The 15,025-nt window shown below is 45.0% G+C and overlaps 1 protein-coding gene across 4 annotated transcripts in view; it reads left to right on the top strand.

Moving 5' to 3' along the window:
• Window positions 1–15,025, top strand: part of LOC118015733 — a 185,526-nt gene that overhangs the window by 167,603 nt on the left and 2,898 nt on the right. For 3 of the 4 annotated variants that reach the window (XM_035012519.1, XM_035012520.1, XM_035012521.1), the window contains exon 3: window positions 12,074–12,702. In XM_035012519.1, the coding sequence (XP_034868410.1) occupies window positions 12,074–12,458 (385 nt within the window). In that variant the 3' untranslated portion in view covers window positions 12,459–12,702. Of the gene's footprint in view, window positions 1–12,073; window positions 13,212–15,025 lie in introns of those variants that run through there. The other variant, XR_004680690.1, reaches the window with a different exon arrangement.

The raw sequence follows: 15,025 nt of genomic DNA, 5'->3' as shown, positions 1-15,025 counted from the left end.
CAAATAATACAAATAATAATTGTATTTAAAAAAAAAAAAAACAGTTTCACTGAGGTTATCACTGGTATAAAAGAAGCTGTGCATACTGAAAGCATACAATTTGATGACTTTGGGCATAGTTCCACACTTATGAATCCATCACTGCAACGGTGATGATGAACGTCACCCCAGTTTCCTGGTGCCCCCTTGGTCATCCCTCCCTCCTGATCCTCCCCACCCCCAGGTACCCACTGATCTACTTTATCTCACTAGAGATTTGGTTGCATTTTCCAGAAATTTATATAAGTGGAATCATACAGTATGTACTCTTTTTTGTCTGGCTTCTTTCACTCAGCATAATTATTTTGAGTTTCATCTACATTGTTGTATGTTCATTCCTTTTTTAATTGATGGCTCATATTCTATAGCGTGGATGCACTGTGCTTTGTGGGCTTGTGGACTGACCTCTGGGTTGTTTCCAGCTATTATAAATGAAGCTGCTACAAATATTCATATACAAGACTTTATGTGCATGTATACTTTTATTTCTCTTGGGTGAATACTTAAGAGTGGGATGGCTGGGTCATATGGTAGGTGCCTTGTTCACTTTGTTTCAGGGAACTGACAGAGTATTTTCTCAAGCAGTCGATCGTTTTACATTTCCACCAGTAATCAGGATTTACATTTCCAATCCTCTGCATCCCTGTCACTTGGTATAGTCCCTCTTTTTAATTTTAGCCATTCCAGTGGGTGTGCAATGGGTATCTCCTTGTGGTTGTAATTATCATTTCCCTAATGACTCATGATATTGATAATCTTTTCATGTTTTTATTACCATTCATATGTCTTCTTTGGTGAAGTATCTGTTCAAATCTTCTGCACATTTTAGAAGTATAGTGTATGCCTTCTTATTATTGAGTTGTAGGAATACTTTATAGTCTAGATCCAAGTCCTTTGTTGGAGAGGTTTGTCTGATATTTTCTCCTAGTCTGTGGCTTGCCTGTTCATTTTTTGTAATAGTGGGTTTTGAAGAACAAAAGATACTGATTTTGGTAAAGCCCAGTTTATTGATTTTTTTCTTGATAGCTTGTACTTTTTGCATCCTATTTAAGAAAATCTTTGCTAAATCCAAAACCACGAAGATTTTCTCCTTGTTTTCTTCTGTATGTCTTCTAAATTTCAGATCTTAAATTTTGATCTATGGTCCATTTTTTAATTTTTGTATATGATGTAATATATGGATCCAAGTTCATTGTTTTGTTTTGCATATGGTTCTCCAGTTCCAGCATTTTAAATAATTTTATATCATCTCTTTGTGCATGTGCTATGATGAACTTGGTATTTCTGCTGTGCCATTGAATAGTTGTGTGGCCTTTTGCAAGTCACTCTGACTTTGCGTATCTCAGTTTAATAATCTACAAAATGGGTATATAATTATTGGCCCTATCTATTTGATAAGGTGGTTATAGTGATCAACTTGAGATAAGTAATAACGCTCATGATTTTTTTTTTCTCTGAAGTGTTGGAAACTTGAAAGTCAACCTTGATTCTTCCTTCACCATCATGGCCACACTCAGGCACTTCTAGATATTTCTTGAATCCGTTGTCTCCTCACAACTCCCACTCCACTGTCCTCATCAGGCCAGGCTCTTTTCTCATCCAGACTGTTGCAGTATCCTACCAACTGGTCCGCTGCCTCTGGGTTTGCTGCCCTCCGACCTGACCTCTCCGCTACCTCCAGGGTGAATCATCAAACCTTGTTGGTCGGCTTATCTTCGGCTTACACTGTATCATCTTCAGGGTCAAGCCTAAGCTCACATCCAGGCGCTCCATGCTCTGGCCCTGCCTCCGCTCTAGCCTCATCTCCCACTGCTCCCTGCTGATATTATATGTGCAGGAACACACTCCCTCCCTACCCCCTGACTCCCCGAGCCCCCACAAACACATGTTGCTCACCTCCATGCGCCTTGACTCCAGCTGTGAGACTTGCTACTTCTCTGTGTTCCTACTGAGCCCTGGGAGTGACCTCCATGCCCAGGGTGTCACGTGGCCTCTACCACATTGCACTGAAAATACCATTTGTGTCTCTCCCCTCAAAAGGTAAGTAGCTCAAGAAAAGGCACTGTTGTTTGTGCGTTTTTATTTCTTGACGTCCAGCATAGAGTCTGGCTCAGAGTAGAACCAAGGATTACTTGAAGATCTAAACATGATACCAGATGAGGGATGACTATTTTTATGAAGAATTCTAGCAGTTCAGTGCAGAAATGGCTCTTGGAAGTCATCCAGGTGAGCATTTCCTCACCCAGATTCAGGGCCAGTGACTGAACTTTCCACCCGTGTCTCCAGAAGGAGGAAAAGGCAAAGGGGAAAGGGCTGGAGTTAATGTAGGGCCTGACTCTTTTGTCTTGGCATAGATCATTGGTGGATACTAAATATGGAGGTAGAAGGTAGATGGAAAGGTTATAAAGGACAGTATCTGAGAATGAGACTAAGATCATCTCAGTATCTCCCCACAAAATACTTGTTAAAAGGAAAAATTAAAACTAGAGTAGAGGGGCAGCTGGGTGGCTCAGTCAGTTAAGCATCTGACTCGTGATTTCAGCTCAGGTCATGATCTCAGGGTCGTGAGATTGAACCCCATGTCAGGCTCTGTGCTCAGTGGGGAGTCTGCTTGAGATTCTCTCTCCCTCTGCCCCTCCCCCCACCCACCTGTGTGTGTGCACCTGCATTCGCTCTCTCTTAAATAAATAATCTTTTAAAAAACCCCTACAAAGCATATATACAAGAATGTGAATATATTTACTGCCACTGAACTATACTTAAAAATGGCTAAAATGATACATTTTGTGTTGTGTATATTTCACCATGAAAAAAAATAGACAAGGGGAAAAAACTATACAGTAGAAAAACTGGACAATAAATACCTTAATCAAGGGGTCAAAATTAACATCACTGATCAAAGGCAAATGGACACCATGAGCCTGTGGATGTGATACCTGAGAAGGGCCCATTAGCACTTATGTAGCATTCCAGCAAAAATGCAAACCCCAATCCAACCTGAGGAGTCACCAGAGAGACCCCAATTAAGCAATAACTGTCCTGTAGTCTTCAGAAAATATCAGTGTCATAAAAGGTAAGGCCTGTCGTTAAAGGATGACAACTAAATGTCATACAGGAGCCCAGATCAGGTCGTGCATCAGAAAGAAAGAAGTTTATTTCTTCTCTGTCTTCTTCTTTTTTTTTTTAATAAAGCACCTTATAGGGAAGCTGGCAAACTTGGAATGTAAACTATAGATTAGATAAAATGTATCCTTTTCCTGAGTGTGATAACTGTACTGTGGTTATGGTAGAGACTCTCCTTGTTTTTAGGAAATACACACTGAACTGTGTGTTTGGGGGGAAGGTGTCATGACATGTACAACCTACTCTCAAGTAGTTCACAAGTAATATGAATTAATGATAGAGCACTTGTGGGAAAGTGTTACAGATGGATGACTCTGTATAAAAGATACGCAGACGTCCTTTGTACTATTCTTGCAAACTTTTCATTAAGTTTGAAAGTATTTCGGGGCACCTGGGTGGCTCAGTCGGTTAAGCATCTGCCTTCAGCTCAGGTCATGATCCCAGGGTCCTGGGATCAAGTCCCACATCAGGCTCCCTGCTCAGCAGGGAGTCTGCTTCTCTGTCTCCCTCTGCCCCTCCCCCTGCTCCTGCTCTCTCTGTCTCAAAATAAACAAATAGGTAAAATCTTAAAAAAAAGTTTGAAAGTATTTCAAGACAAAAGAAGTTTTTTAAATTGCCTGGGGATTGATTCAATAAATATTATATCCATACAAGGTCATATGTGGCCGTGATTAAAAATAATGATAAGAAGTTTATTTATTGATATGAAAACAAGTTCATGATGTATAATTGAATGAAGAGAGCAAGTTGCAGTACGATCTTGGTTTTATTCAAGACAAAACAAAAATCTCCTGTTCTAAAGAACAGTCTGGAAAGATGTGCACCAAAATGTCAATTCTGATCATTGCTGAGTTAGGAAATAAAGAGCAATTTAACTGTTCTTCTTTGTGTTTATCTATGTTTTCTATTTTTCTACACTGCACATGCATTAATTGTGCCATAAAATTATTAAATATTGTGAAGAAACAAATGACAAATAAAGCTTTAAAGCCATGCACATGCATGGACGATGGGGGCCCTCTAAGCTGGGGCACTTGCCTTCTTCAGTAACCTCTTTCCGGGCAGAAGCTCGACATTCTGTCAACTTCCAACATCACCCTGTGGTGATTAAAAAAGAAAAACTCTGTATCCTCCACCCTCAGTCTCCTGCAGCTCTGCCTTCTCAAGATAGAGCCCTCAGAGAGTCATTTCTGGTGTATTGGTATTCTAGATTGCTCCTCACGTGTTCTCAGTGTTTCCTGCTACCTGGTGGATTTAAGGGAGGTTGCTTGCCCTCCCAGTCTCCTGCAATTTTCTCTAACTAGTTGCAAGATGCTAGATGTTAAGGCCCTCACTGAGTGCTGTGTGCGTGGGAAGTATCACCCACCTCCTTCGCTTTGTACTCTCACCTGCTCTCAGCCGGTGCAGGAGTGATCACGGCATCCCTGGCCTGCTGAATTTGAGGGCTTGGAAGATGGAGCACTCGCTTTTTGGAGATGCCTTCTTTGGAATCTCTCCCTCCAAGAGCAACTCCAGCAAAGACGAAAAGCACGACAGTTATATCATCATTAGTGTGTAGATTAGAAGTTTCTCTCTACCCTAGTCTGTCTTACAGAGCCATCTCTAATGGTTGATTTGGCTTCTGGGTGTCCGAAAAAATCAAATCATCATCTACCACATTTACCCTTTAAGACTGTGTTTTCCTGTTAATTGAGCATAATGTCACGGTCTTCTTATTTTTATTCAAAATGTTTTAATGGATTTGTTACACTTCCTTCATTTTCTTGTCTTGATTTTTTCATCAGACCCTTTAACGTTCAGTTTCTGAACACAGATTTGGAGATTTTTGCTTGTTATATATTGTACCTCTTGAGACACGTTGGATTTTCTTGTCATTTTGACACTGATTTACCAGAACGAACTTCCTGCGAGAACACTGTTGCAGAGAAATTGGTCTGCTCTGACAGTAGATGATTGTCATTAGTTTTGCTCAGTTTGGGGACCCAGTGCATACGCTGTGGAAATTGCAGTGGTGATGATCTGCAGCCCACTTGGTCTGGGCATTTTCCTAATGTGAGCTACCGCCAGCTCATTACATCAGCTTCTTATAGTTGGAGACAGGCAACCTGGTTTAGAAATATCATTTTTATTATTATTATTTTTTATATTGCCAAGTGACAAGATAAACATAGCATGGGGTAAAGGCTTGCTTAGATATTTGTTCAGGCTCATGTCTTCTTGGACCTTAGTTCTAAGGAATCTTTCTTGTTGCTTTTTTTTCTTGGTATCATTTGTCCTTTAAAATAAAACCAATATTTTAGCTAAAACTAACCCCAGGAAAAACTCAGTATTCTTCAGGTCATGCCTGTTCAAAATATCCCTTTCATCCCTTTGGGAAACAAACAGCTTAAAAGTTTGCAAATGAATTTATCTGCATGGTCATTTCCTTTAGGTTTGGAATAATATTCTTCTTGAAGTACTTGGAAAACATGGCTCTAAAATTATACTTGGCTAGAAAGTGGGAAAGTAGCTCCACAGACTAGAAGGTAGTTTACTGCTGTTACCATCAAACACCAACCTTTGTGAGAGGCAGAAGCCAATCAGCCAGGAAGGCCCAGGTTTGGGTCCTTTGAGCCCCTCCCTGAATATCTCTGGAGACACAACTTTTCACCTCACTGCTGCCACCCGGTCTGGTGCTCCTCATCCTCTTGTGTCCTCACTGGTGCCTCTTCATCCACTCTTGCCTTCACCAGCCCGTTCCCTAGAGGGCTGCGCTTGAAGTGCCAACGTGATCATGACTCTGCTTCCCCTCCAAAGCTCCACAGTGGCCCCTCACTCTGTTAGGGCTAAAATCCAGTTTGTGCACGATTGGGCCCACCCAACCTTTCTCTCCCACGTCACCTGCCACCATGCTCCCTGCCAGCCCTGTGGTCCCGCCACGGGGCCTCACTGGCCTCCCTTTGGTTCCTTAGAAGCTCTGAGCTCCCACCTGCCTCCATCTGGGGGAGGCTCCTTTGTCACAGCCTCTCATACAACCATATCCCTCTTCTGCTGAATGCCTACCTTCAGGTTGTATCCACATATTCATTATTGTATCTCTTTGATGAAGTGTAAGCTCTGCTAGAGAAGAGAACCTGTCACTGCCAAATCACCAGCACCAAACCCAGAGATGTGCGTAAGCCAGAAAAACTCACGATGATGTCTAGATTGATTTACCAGTTTCCTTTGAGGAGAATTAGCTCCACAAATGGGTGTGCTTGCATCCTTGCCTAAAAGGATCAGGCAAGACTCTGTGCCTCTCGAGTAAATTCCTGTCTGTTACAACAATGCAGTAAACATTAGTTCAGTTCTAGTATTTACTATGCAAATTACATTGGCTCAAACTTATTCTGACTCAGTTGCTGGACCTATCCTCTCTCCCCTTCGAAACATCCTTTGGCTCTTCCTCCAAGTCCCTAAATTGTAGCAGCCACCAGGCCTCATCCAGCCCATGCTTTCCTTTCTGCTGCTTGTCTGGTTCTCATGTCCCCTGTCCTGAAACCACTGGAAGGAATGATGCAGGGGCCTTTCTTGATAGTGCCCCTGGAAGATCGCCAGTGTCCACACTCCATCTGGTTACCAGGGAGCTTACACAAGGAGTGTTCCCAAAATAAAGGAAAAGTTTGGCCCAAAGACGAATGTAAGTCTCCACCCCTAGAGGCCAAAACTGTTCACAAAGGTTCAAAAATGAAACAAGCAGCAATAACAACAAAAAACTTTAAGTTCCAGAAATCAGCCAAGACATATAAAATATGCATTGCCTTATTTAATTTTCATAACAGTTCACTCAGGACTGGGTTCTGAGTGTTCATCTCTGTTTTAGAGATGAGAAAAAAAACGAGGCTCTGGGACACTGAGTGACTCACTGACATAACGGCAGGGCCACAATTCCAATCCAGGTCTCATGATGTTAGTTAGCATTTACCCAGTTTTCTACGTGCACGCTCTGTCGGGGGCATGGCTGACACTGGGACTTGCTTCCAATTAATTTCAATTAGCCCCAGTCCGAAATCGTCCTGTAAGGCAATATCCAAATAGGCTCAACTGAAGACAGATTACTTACAGAAAGACACACAGTGCAGTCCTAAGTGTAAGTTTCATACATGTAAGGTATTTTCTCCCAAGTCTACCTTTCTAAAAGTCTATTTGTCTTTGTAACCACAGAACCTCCCAACGCCACCCAGGCAGGGGCCTCCTTGTACAGATTCCCAAGAGCTGTCACCCCCTTCAGCTGCCCACATGATGCTCCTTGAGGACTTGGCATGGTCATGAGGTCATGCTGCCAAGCTTGTGCTTATCCTGAGTTTCAGGAGTGTGGGACAGACTCTGCCAGAATCCTGCTCTGGCATTCCAGGTAACTGACCACAAGCTAAGGCCAATTCTGCTATTTATAGGGAGTGACAAAAATAGCCTCATCCCTTTGAAAGGTGTGCCTCTGTCGTATGCTCACTGGCCTCCTACCATCTGAAAGATGCTTCTCTCCAGACCTCAGATGGCAGCAAACCTTCTGACACAGCCCCAGAAGCACCAGAGCCTGGGGAGATACCAATGCAGGGCTCGGCACAGGGGTCAAGGTAGAACCTAGTTATGGACTCAAGGAAGGAGGCAGGAGCTTAGGAAGAGGGGAATGAGGTAAGACTGAATCCAGCTGTTGGAGTTGGGTACAAAGTCAGGGTAGGAACATGAGTGTGGCTGGTCTGATCCTGAGCCATGAATACACCAGAGACCCATTGGTCCCCAACCCAGGGCTGGGACTTAGTCCAGGTGTGAAGGGTTAATGGACCCAGCTGAAAGGGCTGGAGTGACCGGTTGAGTGCAGGCAGACCACATTCCTTTCTAGCTGCATGCAGGTGAGCGAGCAGCTTACTTCATCTCTCTGAGCTGTTTCCTTATCCAAAGCGGTGGGCCTAGAGAAGCCACTGCTGTGCTAGGTGTGTGCATCAGAATCACCTGGAGCATGTCAGAATCAGGATGCCGCGCCCCTCCTTGCAGACTGAATCAGGGGGTCTGGGAGGATGCTGGGGATCTGAATGTTTCCCAGGTTCCCTAGGAGATTCAGATCCACACCAGTATTGGAGAGCCCCTGTACCAGATGAACACAAGGGGTCTTCCCTAATATCCCTGTGTTCTAAAGTTTGCCCAGTCGGCGATAAGAAAGCACAGATGGTAGGCGTTTGCCTCACACAGTGATCAGGCAGCATCAGAATCAGACACCTTATCAGTTGCTTGCTGCACCCCAAGAAATCACCAATCGGGAGCTTACCCAAAGCCAGTTTTTCACGTGTGAGTTCACCCCCTTCTACTTTCTCTTCCAGGCAACCCCTCCCTCTCCCGTGGCTTAATTATCGTCTCTCCCAGAGGTCACAAACTGGGGGCCAGAAAGGCAAACCTGGGCTAGCCACCCATGAGTTTTATTTAGTCTGTCCAGTATTTTTTTTAAGGCCTGAATCGGTGTGGGGTCAGACTGGGTATTTACTTTCTGGCTCACCACAGGCCCACCACGCCCGAGTGTGTTACATCCATCCGGCGTCAATGCTTTACATTCCCTGCCTAGACCCCGATTTTAGATTTAATGCGGCGTCTCAGCTTCTGTCTCCAGCCCCAACCTCTTTCTGAGCATCAGGCCCATATAGCCACGTGCCTCTGGGAGACAGAATCCAGCTGTGTACTTAACAGAAGAGGTGGCCCCTAGTGCAGGGCAGGGTAAACATGAGTGATGTTATTATCCTGGCTGTGCACCTCCTCTCGGGGTGTTGTGGGCACCTCAGCTCCACCTACAGTATTCATAACAGAGCCCAGCACTTTTCCTCACCTTCACCCCCAGCCTCTCCACGTTCCCTCTTTCCACAAATGAAATCACCAGAAAGTGCCTAAGGCTGGAAGCCATCCTGGGCCCTTTCGTCTCCCTCGATGGGACTTGTCATCAGACCTTGTACAAAATCTCTTTTGGTTCCATTCTGTTTTCTCCATCTCACGGCCACCATCCTGGCCCACGCCACCATTGTCTGCCAGGGCCGTGGTAGTTGCCGGATATTCTCCTGCAGACATTATTGTTTCAGTCTAACGCATTGCTCAGTTCAAAGACACACTGCTCATTAAACAAACTGGATTTTGCCTCTGCCCTGAATGCAGCCCATTTATTGGCTTCTAACCTGTTGGCCCAGGTTAGATTCCCTTGCAAGATCCTCCCCAGGCGGGCTCCTGCCTCCTCCCCAGCCTCCTCTGGCCGTCTGTGTTCTAGCCGTCTGCGACTTGTGTTATCTCTGGGATGTGCCTACTTCTGTCTCTGGCCTCTGGGCCCTCACATATGCCTTTCCTCCTCCTGGAGGACTCTTGCCCTTACTAGTCACTTGAATAGTTGCTACATTTTTCTTCATGTCCCACTTAGCTGTCACTTCCTCAGAAAGTCTTCCCTGATCCTCGAGATCAAGTCAGGCCCCCTGCTCTAAGCTCGCAGAGCCCCTCGCCTTCCCTGGCATCACACTCACTACACAGCAGGTCCCACAAGGGCAGGAATAGTCACGGTCTGGCTCGTTCCCTGCTCTCTCTTCCAGGCCTAGCACATGCTGGGAACAGAGTAGTGCACAGAGTTTGCGGCGGAAAGGGAGAGAAAAAGAAGAAGGAAAGCATGGAAGGGGGAACCAGAAAGGAACACAAGTAGCACCTCCTTCTTGCCTAAGGGAGGACAAGAGCTGACCACTCCCACCCCCAACCCCAGTCTCCTAAAGTTGAACACTTATGAGAGCAGGAATTCTCTTATTCGGGGCTGTGTCCTCAGTATCTAACAAAGAGTAGGTGTGCCGTGGAGGTCATTATAGACTATAGCCCATAGCAGAAACAGTCAGAGAACTACTATTTTTTTTTTTTTTTTTTTTTTGGTAACAAGCCTTGAGCAATGACTTGACTTTTTAGAGTATGTACATGTATATAAAGCCTGATAAAAATTAAAATTGAAAAAAAAGAAGAAACAATAGATACATCTCACACCAAGTACCCTGTTGTTACCACCAGTGAAATCAGATTGGATTATGAACTTCCCAACAGGAGGTCTGTGGTCCAAACATGATAAACCTGACTTGCAACACTTAAAGAAAATGTAAATCTTAAAGTCATAGAAAGACTTAAAATGCAGTTCATCCACTAGACTAAAATGGAGATTTTGGCTTCGCCATCTAGTAAGCCGGGATGGAAGAGAAAGTGTGAACACTGGCCTTCAAGAGCATGATGTTTGGGCCCGAGCGACTGATTACTGCGCACAGGCCTTGGGGAGATTTATTCAGCCTCTCTACTTGACTTTCTTTCCTGTAAAATGGGGACAATGGGACCTGCCTTGCAGGGTTGTTTGGAAGACGGAATAGAAAATGTAAAGCACAGAGCTCAGCCCTGGCGACCAGGTGCCCACAGAGGACATTGCTTCAAAGTGCCTGTGCATTTCAGTTATTTAAAGGTTTGGTGGCTGGGCTCGGAGATACAGGGAGCTCATGAAATACTGCTCTCCCCGCGGGAAGAGGCATTATTTCTTTACTGTCAGTGTCCTAAAAGAAGGAGAAAACCAGTGGCAGAGAAATAGGAAAGCAATAGCAACAAAGAAGCATGGGAATGAAAGCGCAAGAATTAGATTCTCACTGGATCTTGGAGTCACGCTGGAGGGCAAGGCTTTTCTTTCCATGTTTCTTTTCTCCCTCCCTGGTATTCCTGGGGAAGCCTCCGCAGCGAGGGTAGCCAGGGGTGGGATCCTAATGGGCAGGAGGAGTTTTGCTTTTCCAGGCTGCTCATCACTCCAGGGCTTTTTTAAAAAATAAAATTCATATTCAGACATCTTTTAAAATAACATTTTTTTTCCTATTTCAAAGGCAAATCATGTTCATTCTGGAAAATTCATACAAGGAAAAAGTTAACCAGAAACTCCACTGCTAGATGACTACTGAAAACATTCTGGAGTCTATCCTTTCTTTTTCTAGGCAATAAGTACATCAACCAATAGGTCTTATACGACAAATGAGATCAAATGGTACATACTGTTCTATAATCTGATCTGTCTCACTGAACAGCTTTCCATGTCAGCAAATGAACGTTATCTAATGTCACCATGGGCAACATCAACAGGTGCCCAGGGCGGCTGGTACTCACCGTGCCCTCCCTGGGTGGAGGCTGGTAGCCTGTTTCCGTGAACAGTGATTCAGTGAAGGACTTTGCAGTCAAGCCTTTATACAACCCCTGATTGTTCCCTTACAGTGAATTCTCACATTCAGTGTTAATTTTCTCAAGAAAAGAAGACAATAAGACAGTGCGGTGAAAATGTTTAGGTCGTAAGTGGGCCTCTTCGGTGGTAGTTGGGGGAGGAGACTATAATTCAGCATTATGCTTTTATTTCTGATCCTGTTCAACCTCCAAATGTATCTCAAGTGCAACCTCATTTCTAGTCATCCAACTTAAAAAATAAACAAGACACAGCCACTGCCCTTTAAAGAGATTAATAGAGATGAGAGACACGGTAACCGTCTATGTAAGAAATGAGTTTTCGCTTTCAATTTAACACAAAAGTTCCTGGCTCTTCACAATAAGAAGCGAGGATAAGATGGAATGATAATGCTAGTAATAGCTCATGTTTAATGAGCACTTACTATGTCCAGGAACTGTTCATGTAGCACACGGTACTGTGTTAAATGACATGCACCACTGATTCTCACTGCTAGCCCACGGAGTAGGTATTACAGTTATGAACATTCTATTGTGTAAATTGAGGTCCAGGGAGGTGAACCAACTTGCCTGGGAAACAGCTAGCGAGTGGTGGCCCTTTGAGGCTAGAGCCCTTTACTCTGGAACACACATCCTTGGGCTGGGAGAGAGGGTCATAGGGCCCTGGAATAAGCATTGTGATTCAACCTTCTAGATACTGCGGCCTGAGAACTGGCTTGCTGACGTCCCCCATGGTGGGGTTCATGGTGACAAATCAGTGTACCTTCCATACACCCATCAGCTTTCCTCAGGTCCCAGTGGCTGCTTTGGCCGTGGAGAAAGTGGGTCACTCCAGCGTACATTACCGCCTGGCTCTGTTCCCACCTAATGCCACCAAGGAGCTGCCTTCTGTAAATCACTGGGATCTCAGTGATGGCTTTTTCTTTGGCCACCCCAAGCTGGCCCATTTTGACTCTTCAGCCTGTACCACCGGGTCTTCAGTCCATGTCTTTGTGAATCCAGCCACCGGCAAGCCAACGGGCCTTCCAGAAGACTTCAGGAAGGGCCTTCGGAGGCTAATGAGCCCAGCTTCCGTGTGAGTCATCTGTATGTGGCCTTTCACCTGTCAGAAAATAAAATTCAGATGATTTTCTAAATGATTTCTTTAGATTCTGTGGCATATCTTTTAACTCTTAAAATGACTGTCAGCTCCTTAAAAGCTTTTAGGACAGAGTCCTCTGGCTCCACGGTTGAGTTAGGCCAGCGGCAGAGAGCTTTATACCCAGCGTCTCCCTGAGCCCTCTCCACCACCTGGCAGCGCAGGTCCTGCTCTTTCTGCCTTTTTCAGAAGAGGAAAAGGAGGTTTGCAGCGTAGAAGCAGTCGGTCTGGAGTCATCCAGCTGGCGAGTCCGTCTGACTCTCAGTCACCCGGGGGTGCTCTCTACATGCACCTTTATGGCTACTGTCTTAGCAGCCCGGCCACACACTTCCCTGGTTTGGGATCACCGATCTGATAGGACTCAGTAAATCTCCTCAGCTTCTTACAGGTAATAACCATGTGACTTCTTTTTTTTTTATTTAAGATATGAACTTTAAAACAAAACACCTTTCTTTCATGTCTTTAAAACAATAAACAAGCCTCTGACAGTTTTCTGATCCACAGCCTCGCTCATTCACTCCTGCCATGGGTGGAGGCCTAAAAGTAAGCACGAATAAATCCACTGTCTGCTGCTGAACCATGTGAGGACCCTGCTTTGGCCGACTAATGAAAATGGTTACCGTTTGCTGACCGCTGGCTTCACGAAGTGCTTTATGGGCATTTCCTTGATCAGTCCCTATTCCTCTTCTCGAAGGTAGGGATTACTGTCGCCATTTTTCAGATGAGATGGTTGAGGCTTTAAAGTGAACAGCTGGAGTAGGGGAAGGAGGTCTGGTCTAACCTCTGCCTCAGTGCGGAGGAAAGGGAAAACCACAAGCTGACTCTTTCTGAGCCTCAGTTTCCTCCTTTGAAAACAAGACCCTGAGGGACCTTTTTCAGCCGGGTCCCTGGATATTTTTTTTGAAAGTGCAGAGGCTTTTGATCTGCTCTTGAATTGAGTTCTGAATCGCTGCCACACACACAGCTTTGGAATGCTGTCACCACGATAAAAACAGTGCTGAGTGCGAGTCCTTTGTCATTTCATCTGGTCAGTTTCCTCCAGTAGTAGATCCGTCTTGAGCTTTTGAGAACACGTCACACAAGAAGGAAAGACTATGAGTAGCAGCCTGGTGTCTGTAGGCCTGGCCTGACTGCTGCCATGGGACCTGCTCAGAAAGGAAAAACTTAGGAAAAACTCCTTTTCTGTGTGTGTCACTTTTCAGTCCTTGTGGTTCTTGCCATGTGCATTATCTCATGCATCTTTGTGACTACTCTGAGAGCTGGGTATTATTATTATTATTATTATTATTATTATTATTATTATCATCCACGTCAGAACAGGCCTTTCAGGAGGAAGGTGACCTACTGAGATCACAGAACTTCTGTGTAGCAGAGCTAGGACTCAATCCAGCCAGACCTTTGGACCCGTCTTTCCATGCCACCAATTCTGCATCTTACCCCCATGGTCCTGAATTTTCAAATTACACCATGCATGGCCACCAGTTTTTAAAATGGTAGGAATATTAGCAGTGGATTCACCAAGAGGCTCTTTAACTGGCAGCAACATAGTGGGGTGATTAAGAGGGTGGGGTCCCCTATCAGAGACGCCTGGATTTGTATCCTGGCCCTGCCATTTCTAACAGAACACTCTTTGACATGGGGCACTGTCAGGAGTGACCACATTGGCTTGCCTGCGTTTGACTCTCACACTGCTGAGCCCCCACACCACGGCTGCCGTGGACAATTGGCCGAGAGTGGACTCTTTAGACCACTGAGGTGGTTGGGTTGTTCGTTCCCACAGCACAGCCCAGCTTATCCCTCTTTCCTACGAGTACCAGCCTCACAGGTTGTCGTGAGGGTTCCAGGAGAAATGTGTGTAAGAACTTGGCTTAGTGGCCAGTACGTGGCTCTTAGTGTGAGAGAAAAGAAATGCTATGTGCTCTCACTACACAAGCATCTCCAAGATAGGAAAGTAACCAAGCCTTACATTCATGTTCTCTCCGTGCCTCAGTGGTGAGTTGCACACTATTTTCTATTTTATTTTATTTTTTTAAAGATTTATTTATTTACTTGAGGGAGAGAGAGAGCATGAGTAGGGGAAGAGGCAGAGGAAGAGGGAGAGAGAGAATCCTCAAGCAGACGCCCTACTGAGCACAGAGCCCCAGGCAGGGCTCGATCCCACGACCCGGAGATCATGACCCGAGCCAAAGTCAAGAGTCTGACGACGCTTAACCGACTGAGCCACGCAGGCACCTATATTTTCTATTTTATATGAGAAAAATGACAGAGGTACTGAAAACACACGGGATGGTGGGATGCCTCATACCTAGGGTGCGTTGAGCCAGCCTCGGACTCTGGAACTGACCTGAATTGAGAGTGCAGATGGATTCTGAGCAGAGAGCTCCAAGTTCATGTAAATCGCAGGAGTTTAAGTACTGATGACGCAGTCTTTCCACTGCCCAAGTGTTCAATACTTCAGCGTGAGCCAAAGCAGTGAACATTACAGTGCTCATTGGTTTTTAGTGGGAA

Source organism: Mirounga leonina, unplaced genomic scaffold, assembly GCF_011800145.1.
Source record: "Mirounga leonina isolate KUSES-001 unplaced genomic scaffold, KU_Mleo_1.0 Mir_166, whole genome shotgun sequence".
NCBI classification, from domain to species: domain Eukaryota; kingdom Metazoa; phylum Chordata; class Mammalia; order Carnivora; family Phocidae; genus Mirounga; species Mirounga leonina.
This window is presented reverse-complemented; position numbering and strand designations above follow the sequence as displayed.